This window comes from Otolemur garnettii, unplaced genomic scaffold (genome assembly GCF_000181295.1).
Source record: "Otolemur garnettii isolate 467f Iridium unplaced genomic scaffold, OtoGar3 scaffold00016, whole genome shotgun sequence".
NCBI lineage: Eukaryota > Metazoa > Chordata > Mammalia > Primates > Galagidae > Otolemur > Otolemur garnettii.
In genome coordinates, this window is record NW_003852411.1 from 14,180,208 (window position 1) to 14,207,969 (window position 27,762).

The 27,762-nt window shown below is 40.7% G+C and overlaps 2 protein-coding genes across 3 annotated transcripts in view; one reads left to right on the forward strand and one right to left on the reverse strand.

The window, feature by feature from the left end:
- Positions 1–6,507, forward strand: part of NPHS2 (NPHS2, podocin) — a 23,044-nt gene extending 16,537 nt beyond the window's left edge. Inside the window, exons 5-8 of one of the 2 annotated variants that reach the window (XM_003785674.1) lie at positions 1,746–1,949; positions 3,607–3,662; positions 4,983–5,061; positions 6,229–6,507. In XM_003785674.1, the coding sequence (XP_003785722.1) occupies positions 1,746–1,949; positions 3,607–3,662; positions 4,983–5,061; positions 6,229–6,507 (618 nt within the window). The remainder of the gene's footprint in view (positions 1–1,745; positions 1,950–3,606; positions 3,663–4,982; positions 5,062–6,228) is intronic. The other variant, XM_003785675.1, reaches the window with a different exon arrangement.
- Positions 6,508–20,582: 14,075 nt separating this feature from the next.
- The window catches only part of AXDND1 (axonemal dynein light chain domain containing 1), a 91,368-nt gene continuing 84,188 nt past the window's right edge, over positions 20,583–27,762 (reverse strand). The window contains exons 23-25 of the mRNA XM_012802584.2: positions 25,635–25,717; positions 23,252–23,502; positions 20,583–20,650 (exon numbers count right to left, since the gene is read on the reverse strand). Of these exons, the coding sequence (XP_012658038.1) occupies positions 20,583–20,650; positions 23,252–23,502; positions 25,635–25,717 (402 nt within the window). The remainder of the gene's footprint in view (positions 20,651–23,251; positions 23,503–25,634; positions 25,718–27,762) is intronic.

The window sequence follows — 27,762 nt, forward strand, 5'->3', positions numbered from 1 at the left end:
CCCAAGAGGCTGGGACCACAGGCGCCCGCCACAACGCCCGGCTATTTTTTGGTTGCAGCCATCATTGTTGTTTGGCGGGTCCGGGCTGGGGATTGGAACCCGCCACCTTAGGTGTACGTGGCTGGCGCCTTAGCCGGTTGAGCTATAGGCGCCGAGCCCAGACTTTTCTATGTATATGGTTATAGTTACAGACAGGTACATGTGTGTATATACATACGTACATATATGTGCAAATGTGTCATACCATATAAACTGTTTTAACATGCCTTTTTATACAATAATTATGAGCATCTTTTCATATATTAGCTATATTTCTACTTCTTTATTTTAAAGAGACATGCAACATTTCATTGTATAACTGTATCACAATGTATTCAACCAATTCCCTGTTAATGATGTTAAATTCTTTCCAGTTTTATATCCCAACAAGCAATACTGTGAATAATATCCTTATAGCTAAACTCCTAAAATATGTCCCTATGATAAATATCTGAAAATGAAAAAGTTGAGAATGTGCTTCTTTTTAGGGCTTTTGATATGTATCACCAAATTGCCCCAGTGTACACTCCAGCAACAATACATTAGAGCGCTTGTTGCCTAGAATATGCTTCTCTTCTAGCAGATTTCTTCTGGCTCAGCTTAGAAAGATCTGTTACAGAATCAACTGAATGTTTTCTTATAAGAAAATTATTCCTGGGCAGTGCCTGTAGCTCAGTGGGTAGAGCACTGGCCACATACACCGAGGCTGATGGGTTTGAACCCGGCCTGGGCCAACTAAAACAATGACAACTGCAACAACAACAAAAATAGTCAGGGATCAGCACACGTAGCTCAGTGAGCATGCCAGCCACATATACCAAGGCTGGAGAGTTCGAGCCCAGCGAAGGCCTACTAAACAACAATGGCAACTGCAAGCAAAGAATAGCCGGGCGTTGTGACGGGTGCCTGTAGTCCCAGTTACTTGGGAGGCTGAGGCAAAAGAATTGCTAGAGCCCAAGAGTTTGAGGTTGCTGTGAGCTGTGACGCCACTCTACCAAGAGCAACATAGTGAGACTCTGTCTCAGACAAAAGAAAGAAAAATATCCAGGCATTGGGGCGGGCACCTGTAGTCCCAGCTACTTGGGAGGCTGAGGCAAGAGAATCACTTAAACCCAAGAGTTTGAGGTTGCTGTGAGCTGTGACACCACGGCACTCTGCCCAGGGTGACAGCTTGAGATTGTGTCTCAAAAAAAAAAAAAAAAGAAAAGAAAATTACTCCTATAAGAAAAATACAAACTGATTTAAAGGATTCCTTTAATTTGTGAATTTATTAGTATATTTAATAAAAATTCCATAATTTTCAAGTTTGGGAGGCCAAGGTGGAAGGATTGCTTGAGCCCAGGAGTTTGAGACTAGCCTGGGCAATAGCGAGACCCTGTCTCTACAAAAAATAGAAAAATTATCCAGACATGGTGGTGCATGCCTATAATCCTAGCTTCTTAGGAGGCTGAGGCAGGCAGATCACTCGAGCTCAGGAGTTTGAAGGTATTGTGAGCTATGATGACACCATTGTACAAAAAGACCAGGCAACAGAGTGAGACCATGTCTCGAAAAAAAAAAAAACGTGTATTTTGAATAAAGCACAAGTCAATTCTTTTTTCCTTGCTATAATCTTACACTAAGAAAATTATCTTTGAATATCCTCTGTCCTCACTGGGAAAGGAGCCCAAGCATTAAGACTGTCATTCAAACTGCTTTCTGCCTAGGTTGTGACCAAAGACATGTTTATAATGGAGATAGATGCTGTTTGCTACTACCGAATGGAAAATGCCTCTCTCCTTCTAAGCAGCCTTGCTCAGGTGTCCAAAGCTGTTCAATTCCTTGTGCAAACCACCATGAAGCGTCTCCTAGCACATCGATCCCTCACTGAAATCCTTCTAGAGAGGAAGAGCATTGCCCAAGATGTAAAGGTACTTACATAAATTTAATATTGAATATGTTGAAATGTCTTTTATTCATCTGTGTTTTGGCCATTTATTAAATCTTCCATGTTCCAGGTAGTCACTGTTCAACGTGCCATCCCTTAGGGAGTTACATCTAGTTTGGAGATTGCCAAATTGACCCTTAGTCAAATATAGTCACTAGTATGGTGCTGGTCAGTCAATCATTGCCACAGTTTCTGCTCCTGGTTGTTGACAGGAGTGGTGGGGCAGGTGGGGATGGACAGGAGGTGTTGGTGGTATACAGAACTGAGAAGGCATGGTTTCTGGGAATTTACATTCTAGCTGAGGAAACAAGCATAATGTGTGCAAAGTTAAATAACAAGTTCGAGTATGACTTTCATATAAAAGAGGTAAGATGTCCCAGACCCTTACATGATTAATTACCCAATCGATTGTTTACATTTAATTGATTTGGAATTCAAGGAGGGGAGAAGAGCAAGAACTGCCTGCAAGACACCTCATGAGCCCCATAGGCAGCAAGCCTAGCAATCTCATCCGTGGGCCAGAGTAGGTACCTTTAATTCTTACCAAGATAAGTTGGCAAAAGGTATTAAGAAGAGAGGTGAGAAGAAAACAGGATTCCAGGCAGCTGACCAGTCAAGTGGCAATCACCAGCATTAACGGAGCCTGTCACTGAAGCTCTGGAAGCACCATGTGCAGAACTGGGCTAGAGGGCTGTGGATCATGTCTAGAGGGAAGGAGGACCTCTGTTATAGGGACCCTAAGAATCAAAGGCATTGATAATGATTCTGCTTTATGGGATGCCCCCTTTCACCCTCTCTTCCTTGTTCCCTTGCCTCTAAAGTCCAGATGCTTGGTATTCAAGCTTGCCTTTGTTACCCTGAATTATAAAATATATCCAGATGTTCCTCAACTTACAATGAGGCTACATCACAAAAAGCCCACCATAAAGCAAAAAATTTCCTAATCAAAAATGCACTTAATGCCCTCATAAAGCCATCATAAAGTCAAACAATCATAATTTGAACCATCAATATTTATGTTAAGTATTCCCAGATTATAAACTCCATAATGGCAGGAGCCATATTTTATCCAATTCTTTGTTCTCAGCATGGACTTGTTACACAGCAGACAGGTAAAGTTTTTTGGATGAAAGAATAAATGCCAATAAATGTCGTAGTCTCACCTCTTGCCACTCTTCCCCCACTGGATCTGGGACCCTAACCTACTCAGCATTTTTCAGCACCTATCACTTTTACATATGCTTCCATGCCTCCTCTGGGCTATTTCCTCTACATGGAATGCTTCCCTTTTCCCCACTTGCAAAATCTTATTCATCCTTTAAGATACCCTCTCCCCTGTGGTGTCTTTATTGATTTTCCTTACTCTCCCCAATCCCCCAAATTAGTCATTCTTCTAAGTGTTCTTGCTGCACTATTCTAGTTAGCCACTAAGAAATTATTGGAAAATAATAATGAGTGGCATTATGCAAGTTAAAGAACTCTTTGTGTGACACTGTGAAGTTAAACAAAACAAAGCAGGCAAATAATGTCATTTCAAAGGGAATGTTCTTTGTACAGAACAATGGCTATCAGTGCTTAGTTAGGCGTGCTCTACTCACACCTAGAGGCTGTCACTGATACCTCAACCCTTCCATCCACAGGTTGCCTTGGATTCAGTGACCTGTATCTGGGGAATCAAAGTGGAGAGAACAGAAATGTGGGTAGGAAATTAATGGGGAAGAATAGTATGATAAAGGGAAATATTTGGTTCCATTTAAAATTTTTCATGTGAAAAGTTATTATTTGCATTGAGTATTATAGCCACATTCGCATAAATTTGGAAAAAGAAAAAAAATTATCTAATATCGTATAGCCATAATACAACTACTGTAACATTTGGGCAGACTACTCTTGTGGTTTTTTTCTCTATTTTCTCTATGCACCTATAAAAATTTTTTAGATAAAATTCATGTAAAATTTACCACTTCAGCCTTTTAAACATTTTGTTATATTTACAAAGAAGTGCAACTAAAACTACTATCTAATTTCAGGACATTTTTATAACCCCTGAAAGGAAGCCTGTAGTAAGTGGGAATCCCCAGGCACCAGTCAGTCCTCAGCCCCTAGAAACCACTATTTAGTTTCTGTCTCAATGGATTTCCCTATTTTGGGCATTTCACATAAACAGAATCATACACTATTGTGGCCTTTTGTGTCTGCCTTCTTTTCACTTAGCATGATGTTTTCAAAGTCCATCTATAGCATAGCATGAATCCATACTTCATTACTTCTTATGATTGAATAATATTCCACTGGATGGTACACGATGTTTTGTTTATTCATCAGTTGGAGGACGTTTGGGTTGTTTCCACTTTTGGGCTATTGTGACTATTATGAGTAATGCTACAATGAACATTCATTTATAAATTTTTGTGTGTGAATACTTTTTTAATTCTCTTGGGTACATACCTAGGAGTAAAATTACTGGGTCATATGGTAAATATATTTAACTTTTTGAGGAACTATGAAATATTTTTTCATATACACATTTTTCATAGTTATTGTCAGGGTAAAAAGACAATCTCTCATGCAGTGCATTAAGTATTGTTCTTTGGTCAGTTCTCCCCTTTTCAAAATCAAGTCTTCTCTTTTATAAACTTAGATGAATTCCTCTTATCTTTTGTTATTAATAGTATGGCTCTTTAAGGCTGTTTTTCATTGTTTCAAATGAATAGTATGGGTTTCGATTAAACCCTGTGGGAAAACTGAGCACAACTCACAGAATTTGCTGTGCTTGTAAAGAGAGAAGTAGCATTATTACTGTAGCATCAGTAGTAATACAAACTTGCATTTGAGGCATCAACATTTGAGACGCTCTTCTCTGCCTACCATCAGGGTCTAGGGATAGCACACTCTGTTAACTCAGAATTGGCTACTCATCATGAGACAACAGCAGAGCGAGTTGCAAGTCTGTATGAAAGCCCTGGCTGTAATGTCGCTGTGCCACACCCATGTGCCCATGTTCTCTCTTTTTCAGTAAGGATGTGAGGCTGCCGGCTGGGCTGCAACACTCACTGGCTGTGGAAGCCGAAGCACAAAGACAGGCCAAAGTGCGGGTGAGCCAGCACTGAGCACTCTTACCTTCCCCCCAGAGATCGCTCTTTGAGGAGTACCAGAGAATCCAAAAGAAGGCCTGCTCATGGAGAATATTTTCTCTTCGCTTTTTTACCTTCTGTTCAGCCAGGCACAGGGCAGAATCTGGCTTGTGCCCTTACTACTCTATTAAAATTGCTCTCTTAAAGTGAATCAATAACCCCTGAACTGACTACAGTGCTGATAACAGTGGCCACCTCCTTTTTAAGTCCTGTCTTCATTGTCTCTCCCTAAAGGCATCTGTTCCCCAAACAGCAGCTTTTTTTCCCTAGTGCCAGCATCTTTCCCTGCATAATCATCTGAGTCATCTATCATCTCTAGGTTCATAACTTCTAGGTTAGCCCAGAACTAGATCTCTAGCTCAGTGAAAGGTTCGAGGGACAGCCATGATCTGGGCCTCATCCCCTCCATGCCAGAGACAAGGCTGTGCTACTCAGAGCACCTACTCAGGCGTGCCAGCAAGAAGAAAGACCTGGCTGCCAGCAGCTTCTCATGATTGAGGAGTTGGTGGGTGGGGTATTGAGAAGAGGAAAATGAGAAATGAAGGGAGGCAGACTTCTCTCAAAGAACAGGTGAGGAAGAAACACTAATCCTATGAAAGGATCAATAACTTTGGGGCATTGAGGGGAGAGGCAGAAGACGGGAGGGAGAAAGGTAGTTCCAAAGGAAGATTTGCTTTTAGATCTCTGAGCCTAGTCCTCTTTGCCCACTTTTGGGTGGCATTTTGGTGATAAGTCTGGCACATTCTCTTCTGAAGTGCTTACCCATTCATTTTACCCAAAGTGGGAGTCACCCTTTGTTAATTCCATGCTTTTACCTGGAATGCTGGTCAGTTTTTTCTCTGTATTGGCAAAATCCTACTAATCCTTCAAAGGCCCATCAGGCATTATTAGTAAGTCCCCTAACACTTGATTTATGGCCCTTAACAACTTCTATCTTAAGTTATGATTAGTGGTTTAATCTGTCTCTCTAGCTCAGTGTCCTTCAGAAAAAGGCTGAACTTGTTCCATGCTCAGCAGTGCCTGCCACATAGTAGATGCTCAAAGCGTATTTGTTGAATCACACTGAATAGTAATTAAAACATTCATGGAATGAAGAACGCTTTGCTTTTCTCCACATCTGTTTTCTAGATGATCGCTGCAGAAGGGGAAAAGGCTGCCTCCGAGTCCCTGAGAATGGCAGCTGAGATTCTATCAGGCACTCCAGCGGCTGTTCAGCTTCGATACCTCCACACCCTGCAGTCTTTGTCCACAGAGAAACCTTCCACTGTGGTTTTACCTCTGCCGTTTGACCTGCTAAATTTCCTGTCTTCTCCTAGCAATAAAGCTCAAGGAAGCCTCCCCTTCCCAAATCCTCCCAAACCTGTTGAGCCACTAAATCCTAGAAGGAAAGACTCTCCCATGTTATAGGGGGGAAGTGGGGGCAAAGCATAATGTAACTGTAAGGGGCCTGCCTATATAGCCCATCCCTGAGCAAGGTTCTCTATCCTCACTTCTGCCCTTCCTCCGATTGCTACATAGCCATGTGGAATACCCGTGGAATGCATGAAGTCACAATGCGGTAACATAGAGGAGAAGACAGTCAGTGGATGTGATGATCCAGAAGGCATTTAAGAAGTTTAGGTGGATGATCTAATCAGACCAATTGTGGAAAAGAGCTTTAGTTAACATTTTACTTTAGAAAGGATTTTGAGTCTAGATGTGGCTAAATCTTGACTTCTGAAGAATTTAGTTCAAATGGCCCCTTTACTGTATGTCTGCCGGTCCCTTAGGCAAGTTCTTTGCAGCTCACACAGCCATTCCTACAAGCACCTTCCCTTGTGTTTATCATACTCTGTTGTAACCCTGTCCTTAAGAAATAGTCTTCTTGGCTATGTTAACCAGTTTGATGAAAATATTTCAAATTATATATAAAACCAGCACATTGTACCCCATGATTGCATTAATGTACACAGCTATGATTTAATAAAGAAAAGAAATAGCCTTCTTGGCGGTGACCGTAGCTCAGTGGGTAGGGCACCAGCCACATACAACAAGGCAGGCAGGTTTGAACTTGGCCTAGGCCAGCTAAAACAACAATGACAACAACAGCAGCAAAAATAGCCAGGCATTGTGGCGGGTACCTGTAGTCCCAGCTACTTGGGAGGCTGAAGCAGGAAAATCACTTAAGCCCAAGAGTTTGAGGTTGCTGTAAGCTGTGAGGCCATGGCATTCTACTGAGGGTGACAGCTTCAGACTCTGTCTCAAAAAAAAAAAAAAAAAAGGAAATAGCTTTCTCTGTAATAATACTACCAATTCTTCAAAGGTACACCCTAGTACAGGCGTCCTCAAACTATGGCCCACGGGCCACATGCAGCCCACCAAGGACATTTATCTGGCCCATCAGGTATTTTTGCTGCCACTACCTGTCCTGCTTAGCAGCCAACTTGTCCTGGGGCCTGCAGTCCAGCCCTCCAGTGGTTTGAGGGACAGTGAACTGGCCTCCTGTTTAAAAAGTTTGAGGACCCCTGCCCTAGTCATTTGTTCCCTACCACACTCACTCCTTTTGATCCACCTGCATTCTTACACCTAACTCTGATAGTTACAAAATAGTGCCACTTAAATGTTCCTGAATTATGGGGGGCAAAAAGAGAGGTACTCAAGTTGGATATAAAATTCATACCTAATTAAAGAATTTAAAAGGAATTCTTTTTATGAAGACTCCTTTTTTAAAATAAATAAAATGACAAAGACATTTATCTGATACTTGTTGCTTTTAAAATCTTAGGAACAATTACTATAAATATGGGGCTAAGAGTAATGTATTTTCAGTATAGAATTTACCAGCTTGCTTATTTCTTCAAACAGTAATAACACTATGTAGTAATCTATACATTCCCTGATATATTCTTTTTCTTGTACAGACATTTCTTAATATAAGTGCATTCCCGTGAGACTTTCTATTCATTAATTTGCCTTATACAATTAGAAATGCATATCTATGGAAAAAATAAGCCAAGTAAATAAAAAAGAGTATCTGTTTATAGAAAATTATAAACATAAAAATCATAAAACATCTCTAATATTACTAGAATATTAGTAAAATGCTACTTGTTTTTAAGTGTGTGTTTTGATTATACCATGGATTATTTAATTCAATGTGTCAAATCCTACTACCAAATTTGTAAATGACAAATATAATTTCAAAATAAGGTACAAAATGATAAAATGAATGACTTTTCATGGCATATAGGCTCTTACCTAATACCAAAGGATTTATGGTATTAAAGCCACCCCTAGAAATGGTCTTAATTACATTTTCTTTCATAAAACAGAAGAACCTCTGAAACTTCATTTATAGCATTGTGTGAATGAAATTATTTTTATGGGAACTAGGGAGGTTGTCTATAAAATGCTACTTGTAATGGGGATTTACATGTTGCTGTCTCATAGAGGGATGGCTTAGTGCCTCACTAGTTCTCTCCCCATCAAACTACTCTGCCTCTAACTCTTATGTTATCTGATGTTATTATTTTATATTTGAGATGTGTTCCTGCTATCCACAGTGGAACTAAAACTTTTTGCATAAAAATACCCATAAAGGATTTTTATTTATGAATGTCAACTCATAAAACCCTGCTGAACATTATTATTATTATTCTTTTAAGAGACAGAGTCTCATGTTGTCACCCTCAGTAGAGTGCTGTGGCATCACAGCTCACAGCAACCTCCAGCTATTGGGTTTAGGCAATTCTCTTGCCTCAGCTTCCCGATTAGCTGGGACTACAGGCACCCGCCACAATGCCTGGCTATTTTTTTTGTTGCAGTTTGGCTGGGGCTGGGTTCAAATCTGCCACCCTTGGTATATGGGGCTGGCACCCTACCCACTGAGCCACAGGTGCCGCCCAAGAAAGTTGTATTTAGTCTTTACTCTTTTTTTTTTTTCTTGCAGTTTTTGGCCAGGGCTGGGTTTGAACCCGCCACCTCTGGTATATGTGGCTGGCGCCCTACTCCTTTGAGCCACAGGCACCACCCTCTTTTTTTTTTTTTTTTTTTTTTTTTGCAGTTTTTGGCTGGGACCAGGTTTGAACCCACCACTTTCAGTATATGAGGCCAGCACCCTACTCCTTGAGCCACAGGTGCCACCCTACTCTTTTTTTATTATTATTTTTTGTTGTTACAGTTTTGGCTGGGACCAGGTTCTAACCTGCCACCCTCCGTGTATAGGACCAGTGCCCTACTCCCTGAGCCACAGGCGCCACCCCCTGCTGAACATTATTTCAGTTGGAAAATGCAACTAAGCTCCTGGCAATATAGAAAATTTGGAGCATTTTGTCTGTTGAAGACAGACTCTTTTCTTTTCTTTTCTTTTTTTTTTTTTTTGAGATAGAGTCTCACTATGTCACTCTGGGTAGAGTACTGTGGCATCACAGCTCACAGCAATCTCAAACTCTTGGACTTAAGCCATTCTCTTGCCTCAGCCTCCCAAGTAGCTGGGACTACAGGTGCCCCACAATATCTGGTTAAGTTGTACTTGTCATTGCCCAGTAGGCCCAGGCTGGGTTCAAAGCCACTAGCTCCAGTGTATGTGGCTGGCACCCTACCTGCTGAGCTACAGGTGTCAAGCCTTTTTTTTTTTTGAGACAGTCTCAAGCTGTCGCCCTGGGTAGAGTACCATGGCATCACAGCTCACAGCAACCTCAAACTCTTGGGTTTAAGTGATTCTCTTCCCTCTCAGTGGCTGGGACGACAGGTGCCCACCACAACACCTGGCTGTTTTTTTGTTGCAGTTGTGGTTGTTTAGCAGGCTGGGGCCAGTTTTGGACCTGCCAGTCCCGGTGTATGTGGCTGGTGCCCTACCCACTGAGCTATGGGTGCCACCCAGACTATTTTCCATTATGTTTAAGTAATAAGGCTCAAAGAAAGTATGCTTTAACTATCCTATTATCTCTTAGTCAACATTCCCTCTCTCTGCCATCTCTCTCTCCTTCCCTCTAAAAACAAAAGGAAACAAAACAAAAACTCACTACCAGTATCTTGTAAAATGATACCATTTTAGGGTCATCTCTGCCATATGTCTGGCTCTAGGCTACCTCCTTACCTCTATCTACAGTGGGGAAAACCACACATTCTAGTCTGGCTCTAAACTTTTCTTAGCCAAAAAAACTTGTTATGTCCTGGGACTTTAGCCAAGCAATGCACCTTCCAAAGTTTATGCAGGACTGTCAGATAATTTAAAAACCTATCTTTTCATAAAACCATGCCAAATTCATTTATTGATACAACAATCTACCTATAAGGTTACTATATATTAAGATAATTTTCGGCTCGGCGCCTGTGGCTCAAGCGGCTAAGGCGCAAGCCACATACACCTAAAGGTGGCGGTTCGAATCCCCAGCCCGGGCCCGCCAAAACAACAATGATAGCTGCAACCAAAAAATGGCCGGGCATTGTGGTGGGTGCCTGTAGTCCCAGCTACTTGGGAGGGTGAGGCAGGAGACTAGCTTGAGCCCAGGAGTTGGAGGTTGCTGTGAGCTGTGATGCCATGGCACTCTACCCAGGGGGATAGCTTGAGGCTCTGTCTAAAAAAAAAAAAAAGATAATTTTCAATTTTGTTTCAAAAGGCTATTTCATCCAGTTCTGAAAAATATTTCCATTATTGTATTAAAAGTCTTCTCAGTCCCTTTTCCTAAGGACCATACTTGGTTACAGGGGTGTGGGAGTGCTGAAATCCATAGATTGAGTGGCCTCTGGTAGAGTCAATAGGAGATTGTGAAACTAAAGGAGCAGGTAAATTCTAACCTATGTAGACGTGGTGAAATACAAAATATGGAACCCAAAGGGCTGTCATGTACAGTAAAGCCAAAAAGCAATCTACCAGACCCAAGAGTATGGTGTCTGAAAGAGGAAACGAAACACTGAAGAAGTAGCAATAGATAGGATGTGAGTTGGGGAACTCATGGGTGATTTCCTAGACATCTAATCTATTTACACTTCGCTATTATGGACCAGCCAGGTCATAGATGGTTCAGCCCAAATAATGTGCCATTGTCAATTAGAGCATTCCTAAAGTGGGAAGTGTTTCTCATTATCACTATGTTGGCCCATACCCATCCCAGAGTTATTGGTAATTGGAGTTCAGATGGCACCAAGTGTTGTTGGTCACTTTTCTTTGTCGTTGTTGTTGGTCACTTTTCATACCAGATATAATGGTTTCCAATATCAGGTTAGCAAATTTTGGCATGAGTAATGAAGAAGGAGATAGTCATGTTGGTTTGTGAATAACAGAATAACAGAAATCAGAAATAGAACAGGTGGAGGTGGATGCCAGGGTAGGCCATTATAACTTTTCATAATTCCTTATAGCACAGTACCTTTTGTCAAAATCAGATTTCACTAATATGTCTGGTGAGTATGGTATCTGCCTATGGTATCTCCCACTTGTTAGTCTTCTCTTATATCTGGAACTAGTCAATATTTAAATTACTCATTGGCATGTCAGAGGACACATTTCAGGTCTTCTCAAGTGGCTCGTGGTGTCTCTTATGTTAACCAGTTGTGGTCGGTGGGCTTGATGGTAGAGAAATAATGGGCTAAGTTACTATGAAACTGTGTTGTGGGTGAAAGGTATAGCAAACAGTCAAGGGCAGATTCTTTTCAAAGACTAGCTAGGTGATTGTGCTGTTTGCCAGGTTGCAGCAGCAGAAGTCTTCTCTTGAGTTCTAGGTGCTGCATTCCAATTGATTGCTCATCTTGAAATTATGCGTGGAGGGCGTTATTGGGTAGGAGGAGCAAGATTGCAGCTGAGTAACAGCTTCCTCACAACTGGGCATGGTGAAACTGGAGAGAGAAGACTCCAGGCATCTCTGACTGGTGGGATCTGCCCAAAAACATTCCTGTGGGGACACAGGGAATCAGCGAGAGACTTTTTAACAATTAAAACTTCATTTCTGCTAGGTTTTCTACCCCTATTATTTGGGGTTTTGCCCAATTTTATCCTGTAAAGTTTTCTGTTTGCGTGTTTTGGTTTGATTTGTAGCATTTTTGTCTTTCCTCTCTACTTGGTGGAGATGGGGGTACTGTGTCCAAACAGGCTAGCAAAGAGCTTCTGACCTCAAGGGAACCACCCAACCTGGCACCCACAGAGGTTGAGGGGGTTTAAGTTTGGGTCAAAGTACCCTACTGTATACCTATATTACTCCTGTCTCCCCCTTTCTATGCCTCTCTTCTTTATGTCAATATTCCCTTTTACTCACCCCCTCTTCCTTTCTCTTTTTTCTTTTCTTTTTTTCCTTCTTGCTCTACAATCTTCTCATCCTTCTGGTCCTGTGCCAAAAAGACTCATTGAAACCCTAGTCCAGAGGCATGGTAACTTAAAGAGCAAGAGGAAATGAAAGGAAAATTAGGGCAAGGAAACAGATAAAAGAAAACACTCATGAGGAAGAATCAGCAGAAAAATCCTGGTAACATGAAATACCAGACCAGAGCAATGCCCCAAGGTACCATGAGGTAGCTACTGCAGAGGATTTCACCTATAAAGAAATGTTAGAAATGATAGAAAGAGAATTTAGAATACAGATGATGAAAACAATGAAGAAAATGATGGAAACAATGAAGGAAACTGCTGATGAAATGGAAAATAACCAAAAGGAAATCCAAAAACTGAATCAAATAAGAGATGAATGATATAAGAATATAGAAAGGATATAGCAAAACTGAAGGAACTGAAGCAGTCCATTAGGGAATTTAAAGATGCAATAGAAAGTATCAACAACAGATTAGACCATGCAAAAGAAAGAATCTCAGAGGTAGAGGACAAAGCTCTTGAAATAACTCAAATAGTTAAAGAGGCAGAAAAGAAGAGAGAGAAATCAGAACGTTCACTGACAGAATTATGGGACTTTGGAATTCTAGGAAGATGGCCAACTAGTAGCAACTCTTGGGACAGGCTCCTGAGCAGAGGAAGAAAAACTATACAGAATTGGACTTTATGAAGCCAAAACTAGATAGAATTGGACTCTATGAGCAAAGAAAGAAGTTCAACAAGCTGTAACTCCAAGGAAGAGCATTCAAGAAAACAAATTATAGTTACAAAGTCTATTGACTAGGGAATGGGAGACCCCTCCCTCAAGCAGGAGCCTGCCACAGGTTATCTGTGAATGAGCAGGGAACAAAAGACCTCTCATTTTACCTTGCTGGAGAGAGCCACTGAACTCCAGGTCTCTTTCTCCAGGGAGGTCCCACTTATGAACGTAGACACCACCCCGCCAGGCATAAAATTGAACAGATATTTTCCCCCACAAGTCCAAAATCCCAGTCCACCCTTTCCCCCTCAGTTGGCGGTCTGAAGTTCTGCCCCCTGCTGAGCACAGAGTATTTGGTCTTGTCCTGAGAGAACTGGGCATAGTGTGGACCACCAAGCATTAGGATGGAATCTGTGACTAATGGGGAAGAAAGAGGGTGTGGGAAGAAAGGGACACTTGGTGGGAGGAGGAGCAGTCCCCTGGTTATGACTATGCCTGGCCAGGAGTAGTGTTGACCCTCGGTTCGAGCTGTGTCTGGTGGGACAGGGTGCAGAACCCCCAGCTCTGATGGCACCCACAGTGGGGGAGTAGTTGCCCTGTGTGGACTGAGTTTGGCAGACAGGGCTGGTCCCCAGCCCCTGCTGGGCCTGTAAGCAGAGGCTTGATAGGCATGGATTATGACCAGAGAGCAAGGGCACGGTCCCCTGATTCCAACAGAACCCTTGAGCAGTGGCTTATTGGGTGTGAACCAAAACCTGAGGGCTAGGGTGTGGCCCACTGTCTCCAGCGGGGCTGGTGAGCAGAGGCTTACCAAGTCAGTACTGAGACCTGTGGGTGGAGTACGGTGCCCTTGGTGAAGGTGGGGTACTGTGTCTGAACAGGCTAGCAAAGAGCTGCTGACCTCAAGGGAATAACCCAACCCAGCACCCCCTAGAGGTTGGGGGGTTTTAAGGTTGGCTATCTGTGTGTGGACTAAGACCGAAGGGTGGGGCCCAGTGCCCTGACTCCAACAGAGCCTGTGAACAGAGGCTTTCCAGGCGTGAACTGAGACTGGCAGGCAGAGGCATGGTCCCCTGACTCCAACTGGTCTGGCAATCAGAGGCTAGTTGTGTATGGACTGAGACTGGAGGGTGGGGCTGGTACTCTGACCGCAATAGAGCCTGCAAATAGAGGCTTGCCAAGCAGTGGACAAGACTGGAAGGTGGGGGCAAGGTCCCCTGACGCCAACTGGTCTGGCAAGCAGAGGCTAGCTGGATATGGACTGAGACTGGTGAGTGAGGTTGTGGCCCCTGGTTCCATCTGGGTCTGTGAGCAGAGAAGTGAACAACAGTGTGGACTGAGTCTGGTGGGTGGGAGGGTGGATCCCTGGCTCCAGTTGTGCTGTTGGAGACCCTTGAATCCCTCTCTATTGGGCAGGGTTTACACTAGCTGAGAAAATTTAGTTGGAACCTGTGTCTGGGGCTGTCCACTCAGGGACATTCTGAGGTTGACCTTCGAAGTTCTGTAGTGGAAAAGAACTGAAGGGTGGGGGCTGGGCGCCACAGCTGTTTGTATCACTTCTCGGTCGAGATTTAAACCTAATACTGTTGTTTCTTAGGATAGGGTAGAGGTTGGCTGATATCAAACAGAGCTAACTTGCACTATCTCACCAAGTAGGTCCTCAGAGTCTCTGGCTAAAACTCTGAAAGAGGCCTTTGTAAGGTTATAGGAGACAAGCCACAATTATAAAGCCTAGTGCTTTGGTAAGGGGCTATCTCTATTACCTGGGAACCCCAATTCAATCTCACCTACCAGTTCTAGTAACCAAACGGTGGAAAATAAACATGGTGTGGACCCAACAGAAGAACTCTGGAAACATGAATAACCAGAGTATATCAACTCCCTCAAGAAATGACAAAGGAGATACAACTGAAGATGCCATGCATAAATAAATAGCAGCAATGTCAGAAATCAAATTCAGAATATGGATTGCAAGTAAGATAAATAGAATAGAAGAAAAGATAGAAATTGAATTCCAAAGACTAGTTCTAAACTTGTCCCAAGAAATTAATGAATTCAAAGCCAAAGGTATGGACATAATGAGAAAAGAGATAGTAGAGCTCAAGGAAACAAAAAAGTTAGTTGAGGGGCTCCAAAATACAGTAGGATCCCTCAGTAATAGAGTTGACCAGGCAGAAAAAAGGTATCTCTGAAACTGAAGACAAAGCTTTTGAACGTTTCCAAACACTCAAAGAGGCAGACAAATGGAGAGCAAAAACTGATCATTCCCTGAGAGGGTTGTGGTATTACTCTAAAAGATCAAACATTCATCTTATCGGAATTCTCAAAGAAGAGGATGGTCCTGAAGGTACAGATGCTCTACTCCAAGAGATTTTGGAAGAGAATTTCCCAAGCATTGCAAGAGATACGGAACTTCAGATAGCAGACAGTTTCAGAACCCCAGCAAGACTCAATCCAAATAAAGCATCTCCTAGACACATTGTGATTAACTTTGCCAAAGTTAAGACAAAGGAGAAAATTCTACAAGCAGCCAGATGTAAGAAAAGCATCACCTACAAAGGGAGAAATATCAGAATGACTGCAGATCTCTTAGCCAAAACATTTCAAACCAGAAGATGGTCATTGACCTTCAGTCTCCTAAAACAAAACAACTTCCAGCCCAGGTTCTCTATCCAGCTAAACTGAGTTTCATTTGTGATGGAGAAATCAAATACTTTAATGACATAGACATGTTGAAGAAATTTGCTATAACTAAACCAGCTCTCCAGGATATTCTCAGACCCATTCTCCACAATGATCCGTGCAATGCTCTACTTTGAAAGTAAAACTAACCCAGAAGTTTTTGAACAAAACCCACTTCCACAGTGGTGAAAGGATTAAAAATGTCCACTGGACATCCAAAACCATGACACCCAAAATACAACCAGACTTATCAATTCTCTCAATTAATGTGAATGGTTTAATTGTCCTCAAAAGAGGCACAGGCTGGCTAATTGGATACATAAACTCAGACAGGAGATCTGCTGTATACAAGAATCTCACCTTTACCTTAAAGGATAAAAATAGACTCAGGGTGAAGGGATGGACCTGTATATTACAGGCAAATGGAAACCAGAAAAAAGCAGGGGTTACAATTTTAGTAGCAGATACAATTGGCTTTAAACCAGCAAAGATAAAGAAAGATAAGGAAGGTCACTACATATTTTTCAAGGGAAACACACAACATGAAAAGATGTCAATAATTAACATTTATGCACCCTACCAGAAAGTTCCTCAATTTATAAAGCAGACCCTAATGGATATGAATAGCTTGATATCTTCCTGCACTATAATAGTTGGAGATTTTAACACCCCTTTGACAATTTTGGATAGATCCTCCAAGAAGAAACTAAACAAAGAAATATTAGACTTCAACCTGACCCTAGAACAAATGGACTTTATAGACCTCTACAGAACATTTCACTGGAATAAAACTGAATATACATTCTTCTCATCAGCCTATGGGTCATCCTCCAAAATAGATCATATCCTAGGACACAAGTCTAACTTCAGCAAATTTAAAAGTGTAGAAATTATTCCTTGTATCTTCTTGGGCCACATGGAATAAAAGTTGAACTCAACAGCAATGAGAATCTTCATACTCAAACAAAGTCATGGAAGCTAAATAATCTTAGGCTGAATGATAGATGGGTCAAAGATGAGATTAAGAAGGAAATCACCAAATTTTTGGAACAAAATGACAATGAAGACACAAATTATCAGAACCTGTGGGATACTGCAAAAGCAGTCCTAAGAAGGAAATTTATAGCATTAGAAGCCTTCATCAAGAAAACAGAAAGAGAGGAAGCCAACAACTTAATGTATCATCTCAAGAAACTGGAAAAGGAAGAACAGTGCAACCCCAAACCCAGCAGAAGAAAAGAAATAACAAAAATTAGGCAGAATTAAATGAAATTGAAAACAAAAGAATCATTCAGAAAATCAATGAAACAAAAAGTTGGTTTTTTGAAAAGATTAACAAAATGGGGGGGGGGGTGGAGGAAAGATGGCTGACTGGAGCCAGCTTTCCACAGAAGCTCCCATCCAGAAGGAGAGTTAAAGGACAGAAGTTCAGCAAGTAAGCTGATGGTTTGGAGCTGAGCCAAGAGAGAAGATTGAAGAATGCACATGAACCCTGCTGAGGCAAGCTGTGACCCCAAGGATACAGACAAAAGGTACAAAATCCATTGCCAAGTGGACAGGAGTCCCCTCCCACATGAGAAGGGCTCACAGTATACTCTGTACAAACAAGCAAGCAGAGTTTAAATGTCCTCCCATTTTATTCCACAGGAGAGACCCTCTAAAAACTGGACCTCCTTCCCCTACTAGTACCAGGCATAAAACTGTATAAAACTGTATATATTCTCTACCTGCAGTTCTGAACTCCCAGGACTCCCCTCCACTCTCACCCCAAGGTCTGGAAGCCTGTCCTGCATGAAGTCCAGATTCTTGGGCATTTTCTTGAGAGGTGTGGAGAGGGAAACGGCTGTTGCTGGTCTGTGCTGATTCTGTAGCACAGGAGTAAGGAAAAGAAGGTCAACTAAGAGGGAACCATACAGGATCGGTAGTGCCCTGAGGCGCAGAGCAGCAGTCACAGCAGCGGGGAACAATAGGTCTCACACCCTCTGAGGCAGAGATGGAACTCCTAATGAACTAACTTCGTATGAATAGCCACAAGTATCTCAGCCTCATGCTCAGACAGCAAGCATTTCTGTTTGACAGGTAAACAGGGCTACAACAATTATATTCCTAAATTTCAAGAAACTACTCTGATTCCCATAGGAAAATACTTGCTGGTAAGTGGGACATTTATTTGAGATTTTAGAAATGGGCAGGCCTGTAAGCAGAATGTATAACCATCTTTGAAAGCAATATGCAAGATGTAGGTTTCCTGGGTAATATTCTTGATGTCAGCTAGGAAAGGCCAAGAACAAGAGGGAAGTGCAGTCAATGTGTGCTACACATTAACCATGGGCAATTCAGTGGGACCAATTATGCAAATAGGACCAGATCTCTGAAGGGAGAATCTTGTGGCGCCCAATCTTGTGGAGAACAGAGTAGGCATGGTATGTGGTGAAGATACAAGTCTGGTGAAAAAGGGGCTTGCTCCTTGCTTCCTAAGGTCCCTAAGTAGACTATAGTATGCACCTTGAAACACTACCATCTCAGCATCAGAGCCACTGAGACTGGGGGCTGGGACACAGAGGAGTATAATTATGCCAACCAGTTTCCTCTCCACTGGATAGTCAGCATAGCTCTGTATGGACATCTGAGCACAGAGTGGCTGGTCTCCCATAGCCCAAGCATAACAGCTTCACCTCACAGCCTGAACACCAGTGATGAGCCTCCACTCTGCTCAGGAAGTCACCTCAAGGACTGTCTAAAACTTTACAAACCATTACTTGCGAGAGTGGAGCTGCCCAGGCTAGCTTGAAGAGAATGACAGTGCAGATGCCTTCCCCATAACACACTTTCTAAAAAACCACCTAACGTTCATTATGCCTTTCTAACACAACCCTGACTTTGGGGGACATCCTCTTTCCCCACGCTGTGTTACAATCTCACAGTAGAGCAAACTTTCTTTCCCTCTAAGGAAGTCAGAGATCTCTGAAGTCTTCTCATCATCCCCGGCAAACTGATGGGGTGGTTTGTGATGACGAGATACACTGTCTCTCAGGATTTTGAGATTATGGCAGAATGATTCGGACAGAAGAAATTATTAGAGTCTGTTTGGCAGCATGGTACTAAGGTGACTGGTGAAGGAAATATTGTGCCTGAGACCATCTAAAAACTACTTGGTTCCTGTCTGTTCCTAACCTTCCCTTCAATTCCTTGAGCTCCCCAACATTCTTTTGATAAATTATCCTTTTACTTGGGTTTTGCAAGAATAGGTTTCTGTGGCTTCTTGTCAAACTGTCTCAACTAACATAGGTCCATGATACCAAACATTTCACTTTAATTGTAGTGGCAGCAGACATAATGTTGGCCTTTAGAGCCTGAGCCTTTCACCCAATGGAGATGACATGGTATTTGACACATTCTGAGGGATGGGCTCTCATGGTCGGGGATGGAGGCTACTCATATGTATGGAAATGACCCTCATTGCTGTGAAATGGAAAATAAAAATTATTCTGCAACCCCACAAAAAAGCCCCCAAATTTTCTTGAGTCATCCAGGAATCTCTTTTGGAAAGAACAAAGGTAGGATTGTCTCTGCACCAGCAACTGGAAGCATGAGCCAATAGCTTCAGCTGTTTTTGCCAGTTGGGTCATGAGTTACAGCCAAGTGTGTGAAGAATTTCATGTTTTCTTCCCTTGGAGATAAAGAATGAAATTGACCAGACTTCATCCAGTAAGCTTAGGTATATCCTAAGCAGTGTTCAAACCCATCCCTCATACTTTGATGATTATTAACAGTAGGCCTGGCCAGGGTATTGCTTAAATAAAGTTGGAGTTCAAGAGTTGGGGGATTTCTGAGGCTGACGGAGCAGGCAAAGGTCTAAAATTCCAGGAGATAAACCCAAAGGAATATGAAATACGTGGAGCCAAAGCATCTGTTGAAAGCTTACCATGGTGTTTAGAAATAAGAGCAAATGCAAGTGAGCCAAGAGCAGTGCAATAGGAAGCAAGTGCTGAGTGACTGCCCAGAACATCTACTTGTCATTGGCAACTTATTTTGCATGTTAGTCCACCTCTCATGCCTAAATGGATTCAGGGTCATAAACAGAATGGATAAATGAGGCAGTAAAAGCAAAAAAAAAAAAAAAGATTCTGGATGAATCTTCAGTCCCTATTAAGGAAACCATTTGAGCAATGGCCTGGTGGTCCTTTGCCATTGTCAAACAGTCTGGACATGAGTCTAGTGAGCTAGGGGCTCTGATGTTAATCAGCTCTGTGACTGCTGAAGTCTTAAACCATTCTGCACCTCAGCTGCATCTTCTGAGAGATGGGGATAACAGTGTCTTCCCCACCTAGTTTGTAAGGCTATTCTGAAGATCAGGCAAATCATAAGAACGCCCCAAATGATAAGAAATCCAGACATGCTATAGGAACCTAAGGGCATCATCAGGATCCTCTCTTCCAAATTGAAAACTAACGTTTTTTATTTGCCAGTCTTCTCTGCAGTGTCCAGTCTTCAAAAAGTATTATTTTCTTAATAAAAACTGATACTTCTCATAGACTTCTATTAAGAAATCAACTGAAGAGGCTAACAAACTTTTGCATAATGTGTGTTTAATCTGGGAAGTAAGGCTAATGCACTGACTCCCTGCAGCCGTCATTGTGACTTTTAAAGAGAAAATGTTCTTGTGTTGTTATGTTGCAGCTCTTCTAGCTGTTACAAAGGAAGTTTCTCAAATTGAGCCACATCATCAGCATCATAGCACAGTAACATGTGGGGTGTGCTCAGTGATATAGCCACTGTGAACCCAGCGCTCTGTCGATGTTACTTAGGTTTTGTTTTGGAAGAGGATTTAGACCGGGTTCTGGGTTTAACGTTTTCACGTGGTACTTCTAAAAAGACAAAAAAAAATTAGAGTATTGTAGCAATAATACCTTATCTTTACTAAGGGCTTTTAATTTATAAAATAGTTTTAAATTCCATTCTACTTGAGTAACCCCTAAGCTACAAACAAGCTATGTGAAAAAAAGATGACTCTTTAATTTGGTTATTAAGATTCAGAATTCATTTCCCGAAGTTTAAATGTGGTCAGTTAACTGTCTTGAGTTCTGGGTCCTGGGGCAGAGGACTATATGGACTATATGGTCATGGAGCTAAGAAGAAAAAGAGAAAAAAATCATTTCCTTCCTTCTTGTACACATCTCAAGCTTGGTGAAAAAAATTTCAAATAGAGTTATTCTTCAGAATCCTCCCTTATCCATTCCTGCACCCGTCTGCTGTCTCCCCATCCATTTCTCTCTAATATCCTAGGCACAGGCCCTACCCAAGCCCCACTTCTGGGATGGGTACAGAAGGCCTCTGGCCATCAAGCCTGCTCTCCTCAATATGCTCATGAAAAGTGGCTCCGTGACACCCAACGTCCCAATTAGAATTCTCCAGACTGACTACTGTCACCTCCACCCTACATTTGGTTGTCCTTGTTCACACTTTGTATTGCTTTTAGTGTATTTTCCCCACACCCAACTATAGACCCCATTGAGAGCAGGGACTAAGCCACATTCACCTTTGTAAACTCCCCTCTCAACTGTTTTCTTCACTCACAGTTCACAGCACAGTGATTTGCTAATTATTAAAAATAGTGACTATAAAAACAAAAACCAAATATGTCCCTCTACTCTGTTCAGGTATTCTCTTTACTCAGCATTCACAAGGCTCCTTCCTTTACCATAATATAATTTTCTATTCCTTCACTTGATGATTCTCAGGAAAAAAAAGTGATGTCATTGCACTAAGTCGTGGAAATATATCAGTGTCAGACTGCTCCAGAAGTTTCTGCATTTTTTAAGGGGTTACCTATGAAATGTCTAACTTATAGATTTTCTGGAGACTATCTCTGTTCAGGTCACCTGCAAAGCATGAAGATTGCTTTGCTTAGGACCAGCTCTCCTAAGTTTTTCAAGGCTTCTCATTCTCTACTTTTGAGCCGCCTGGCAAAGACTTTAATGGTGGTGTCTGGAAGTGGGGAGAAGAGTGGCAGAGAAAAACAGAAAGTAATTCCCTTCCTTCCCTATCTTTTGCACCAAGAGTTGTCCTGGGAACAGACTACCAGGTGGAGATAAAAGCAAAAATAAAAAACAGGCTCCAATATTGGGAATATGGAGAACTGCTTGGGGGAATATTACAGAACTAATTATAAATAAGAAAATGAAAAATGGCTCAGTGCCTGTAGCTCAGCAGCTAGGGCGCCAGCCACATACACCAAGGCTGGTGGGTTCAAACCTAGCCCAGGCCTGCCAAACAACAATAACAACAATTGTAATCAAAAATAGCCGGGTGTTGTGGCGGGCACTTGTAGTCTCAGCCTCCTGGGAGGCTGAGGGAAGAGAATCATGTAAACCTAAGAGTTTGAGGTTGCTGTGAGCTGTGACGCTACAGCACTCTACTGAGGGTGACATCACAGTGAAACTCTGTCTAAAAAAAAAAAGTGAAAAGTTAACTTGCTGTTCCTGTAGAAGATATTCTTAATCATAGAAAATCCAATAAGTCCCCCCAAATAAAATAAAGACAAAGTTCGTCATAAACCTCCATCACTCAGAGACAATGTCTGCCAATATATGGACATATTTCTTTCTGGTCTTTTTTCTAGCTTTAAAAAATTGTGTCATATCCTGCTTCTTGCATTTAATATTTTAGCATAAAAATTTCCCATTTCACTACAAACTCCTTTTAAATATCATTTTAATAGTTGTATAATATTCATGTATATTGATATGGCATAATTTACTTAAATCTCTATGATTGGACAGACAGATTGCTTTTTTTTTTTTTGAAGTTTTTGGATGGGGCTGGGTTTGAACCTGCCATCTCTGGCATATGAGGCTGGTGCCCTACTCCTTTGAGCCACAGGCACCACCTGGACAGACAGATTGTTTCTATTTTTTTCTATCACATAAACAATATACTAAATATATTTTTGCATTAATTTTTTCTCTACTTAGGATTATTTATTTTTTCATGTAAAATTATTAGGTTAAAGTGTATGCATGTTTTAAAGAATATCAACACATATCAAATTATTTTCTTTTTTATTTCAGATTAATATGAGGGTACAAATGTTTAGGTTACATTTCAAGTTATTTTCTAAGAAGGCTATTATATCTCTTTGCCTATCTACAAGTATTATCTGTAAAATTAATTACTTACATTGCCATTTCTGATCAACACTGTGTTTTATTTTTAAGATATCTTTGCCAGTTTTGTAAATAAAAATTGTACTTGATAATAACTTATTAATTCACAATTATTAATCATTTGGTTTTCCATTTTGTGAGTTGTGTGCATAAAACAATTATTAAATGTATGTGGATTCCTATGAGAAGTATAAACTAGTAGAACAGCACTAAAGATATTTATGATCTTCCAAAATAGGTGTGGCCCTGTCAAGTTTTCTTTCATAAATATAACCTAAGTAAAGCAAAATGAGAAAGTCTTACCTTTCTTTGGAGATTTTGAGGAACCTTCTGCTAACTTGATGTCTTCTTCGTCATATGTTTCTGTTTTTTCTTCTTCTTCTCCTTTTTCTTTTTCATTTTCTTCTTCTCTTTCAGGCTCTTTTTGTGTAGGTCCCTTAATTATTTCCTCTAGTTCCTTCTCCAGATCATTATTTTTTATAAGGGTATAATGGAGTTTCTCATTTATATCCTCAAACTTCTCCTCTGCCTGTCTGGCTCTGCTTTCAACCTCCCTGATGTGAACAAACACATCAAAGACACAGAACAAAATGGAAAGGGCAGAAAAAGTATATTTGATATAGAAACTCATTGACTAAAACAAGCAATGAGATTAGATGAATGTGTCTAAAGGGGAGAGATAAGGGAAGGGGCAGAATTAATAATTAAACAAGAATTGGGGGCCCAGAAACTACTTTAGATGCTGATGTCAGAGCAACCATGTTGCAATTTAAGAATATAACATATTATCTTTTCTTAGCAAAATCTGACTTTTGGATATTTGGAATTCTCTATCATTTGTCAGGGAGCCCCATTTCAGGAGTTAATTTTTATTTCTTTTAATTGATGTGACCTAACAAAAAAATCCAATAATGTCCCTTCTTTTCTAGCGCCTCTAGACTTAAACTTTACAATCAAGAAAACTAGTTTGGGATGTTTCTTAATTACTACACATGTTATATAACATGTGGCAATTAAGTTTGCAAACTTGCCACCATGTGCTTACATTGTCCCAACAACTCAGTAAGAATATCAGTTGTCTCACAGCTATGTTTATGTTGACATGTGGCAGTATCTTGCTGATTGGCATTCATTATTGTTGCATGTTTTTGTGTGCAAAACATGTGAGAATGTTGGAGCTTGAATTAGAGGAATGAGTAAACATTAAATTTCTTGTTAAACTTGGCAAGAAGGGAAATGAAATCAAGGACATGTTAGTCCAAGTTTATGGGGATAATGCTATGAAGAAAACAGCAATGTACAAATGAATTAAATGATTTTCTGAGGGTAGAGAAACATTCACTGATGAAGAGAGGTCAGGACAGCCAATAAGAATAGCACTAATAAAAACATTGCAAATATTTATCAAATTATGAGTCAAAATCATTGGCTGACTATGAGAAGCATAGCAGGCCAAGTAAACATTGATAGAGAAATAGTTAGGAAAATCTTAACTGAAAATCTTGGCATGAGTAAGGTGTGTGCAAAAATGGTCCTAAAGAAGCTTACCAATGAACAAAAATAAAGGAGAGTGGAAGTTGCCAAGACCTTTTGGAGAGACAAGATGATGCTTTGGGTCATGTTATTGCGGGTGATGAAACATGGACGCCCCAATACAACACTGAAACAAAGTATCAAAGTGCACAATGGAAGTCACCCAATTCTCCAAGACCAAAAAAGTTTGGTTGGCCCAAATCAACAGTCAAATGATGTTGCTAACCTTTTTTGATGTCAGAGGTATTATTCATTAGGAATTTGTATCAAATGGAAAAACAGTTAACCAAATTTACTATTTGGAAGTGCTGAAAAGGTTGCATGGAAAGTTAAATAAAAATAACCTGAATTTTTCACTCACTTCATGGCTTTTGCATCATAACAATGCACCAGCTCGCATGGCACTATGAAGGAATTTTTAGGCAGTAAACAAATAACTATGTTGGAATATTTTCCCTAGTCACCTGATCTGGTCTCAAATAACTTTTGTTTTTACCCAAAGATAAAGGAAATATTGAAAGGAAGACATTTTGATGGCTTTCAGGACATCAAGGGTAATACAACAACAGCTCTGATAGCCATTCCAAAAAAAGAGTTCCAAAATTGCTTTGAAAGGTGGACTAGGCACTAGTGTCTGTGCATAGCTTCCCAAGAAGAGTACTTTGAAGGTGACCATAGTGATATTTTTCAGTGAGGTCTGTAGCACTTTTCTAGGATGAGTTCATAATAATTGTCAGATCTTCATATTTCTATATGGCTATGGTCTTCTTTTGACATCCTTAGCCATCTCAACTATATTGTCCATCTTACTCTTTGGGTTATGTAACATTCTTTCTCAAACACAGTAGTTTCTCCCAGTTTCATTTTTTCCCCTAAGTCCTCTCTTAGAAACATATTGAATTGGATCATTCCTAACAACCAACACCTCCCCCCCACACACATACACACATACACTTTTCTATCTTCCTCCTTCTCTTCTGTGGGTAAGGACAGGTATTCCTATAACACCAATGTAGCTCATTGCTTTTAGCAAAAGATTTGAAAATACCCATCCCACTAGTGAGGATAAAGCAGGGGAACCAAAGTCAAAAAGTGTAGATTTTTTTCAGCCAGCAACCTTTATCCTCTTACCACTGTGGTGCCTCATACTTACGTTAATTTATCTTGCATATATTCAATTATAGCCATTGCTTCAAGATACTTTTGGGCCAATGTACCTTTGTTAGCTTCTTCTCTCTGACAGAGAAAATTTGTGGTAGAAATAAATTCAGAGTCCCAATAATTAATAATCTATGTTTTCAGGGTGTCCTGGATAAAACCTTCTGGAATATTCATTTTCTACTACCCATATTTATCTAATAGATGGTTAACCATACCTTTAAAAACAAAAAGAAAAGGGGTTGTCTGTGGCCAAACAGCATAACAACATCCAAATTGCTCATGCTACATGTGGGCATGAATTTGATTACAGTTGTAAAGAAGAGGTAGGGAAAATAATAACAACAAAAAGAAATAAAGAAAATTGACTTCATCATATTAAACATAACATTGCAAAATCCAGTAAGATCTTTAAATTCCTTAGATAACTTCATAAATATTAGTTAAAAGGATAAACCTTGCCAGGCAGAGAAAATGTAGGAAAAAGTAAACCTATTTAATTTATTTTGGCTCAAGATATATGCCTGAAAGCAAAATAAAAGGAAGATGAGAAAGGAAATTTAAAGGACAAAAATTATAAGCATATTTTCTAATGAATATTATGACATTTTTCCAAAACTGTGTACTTTAAAAAATCTCATTTATCCGTATTTCCCAACCAGAAGCAAGTACAAGGTAAACTACATTATAGATGGAAAGAGAAGCATGAGAAAGTTGGCAGCCTGCCACAACTGCAGCATGATCTAATGGCTAAAGCCAAATCTTCCAGTCCTCTCATCCTCAGTCACACATTTCATCACACTATGCTACCTCGTTCCAAAAGAAAATTGGAGAAAAGAAACTGTTAACTTTTTCATGTTATTCTAAAAATTGCACTCTCTTTTTATTTTCTCTCTTTTTTGTGTTGCAGGCCCTTCTTTTGTAATTTTGTTTGGAAAGTAAGTACTGTCATTTCTCACCCTGGATTAACAGCCTGTGATGCGGCTGGGCCTACACATACAGCATGTGCTACTAACTTATGAGTTTCTAACAAAAGAAAGGTTTTTAAAGCAGAGGCTTCAAGAACTGGAATTCCATACATGGCTGACAGCCCTATGACATAACTCTTAACTACAGGTGGACCTCAACATAAACCAGGATTGTAAACGTTAATTGTGTATTTAAGCCTTCTGACTCTCTCTTGTTCTGTCAGTAAATATATATTGAATTATAATGTACCAAGAAAACATCCCTCTGTTTTGATACTGACAATTACAGATTAACTTTTGGTTTTTTTTTTTTCTGCAGTTTTTGGCAGGGGCTGGGTTTGAACCCGCCACCTCCAGCATATGGGGCCAGCACTCTACTCTTTTGAGCCACAGATGCCGCCCCAGATTAACGTTTTGTAGCCCATTTTAAACCTTTCATGGGAAATCCCCATGGTCTGAAATACTACATCTTGGACTGCTAGCATCCCCAATGTAAGCCAGGTGGTATCACCCGTACACTAATGTAGATACCTCAAGGATAATCACAGTTACTGCCATGCGCCCTCGTCTCATATTCTTAACTTTCTTCTGCTTTTTATGCCCTTTTACTCTATGTGACAGAGACCAACACAAACCATGTGGCTCTTGGAATCATTTGCATTAGATCCTCTTTCTTGTGCTGCCTACCTGCTATAGCTTCAAGCTAGTCTCTGTCTGACTCCAATTCTGTCTTTGGCCTTTTTGAGTTGGTTTTCCTGAGGTTTTACTCTGTCAATGGGTTTTGGATTGGACTAACCTCTTTTGCTTGGGAGTGCCTCAGAGAAGATCTGACTTCTCTGCTCAGCTTCATAGGACCCAATACCCAGCACTGAACTCCTAGATGGACTTGATACTACTACCAGTTGGGCCATATTTTCTAGAGTCACCATTTTAAGAGACCTTCCCTGTTGGTGTTATGAAAAGGGTAAATTAATCACTGCTCTTAATATAGTATATGCCTGGAATACATGGTACTTTGTGTGAGGAAACAAAGAACTTCTATCCTTCAGCCCAAATGACAGAGGCAAAGACAGAATGTCTAATCTTGTGTTGAAAATACTACTGATCCCCCAAGTCTGACCCCTGGTCTCCCTTCCGAAGGAAATCACAGGCAAG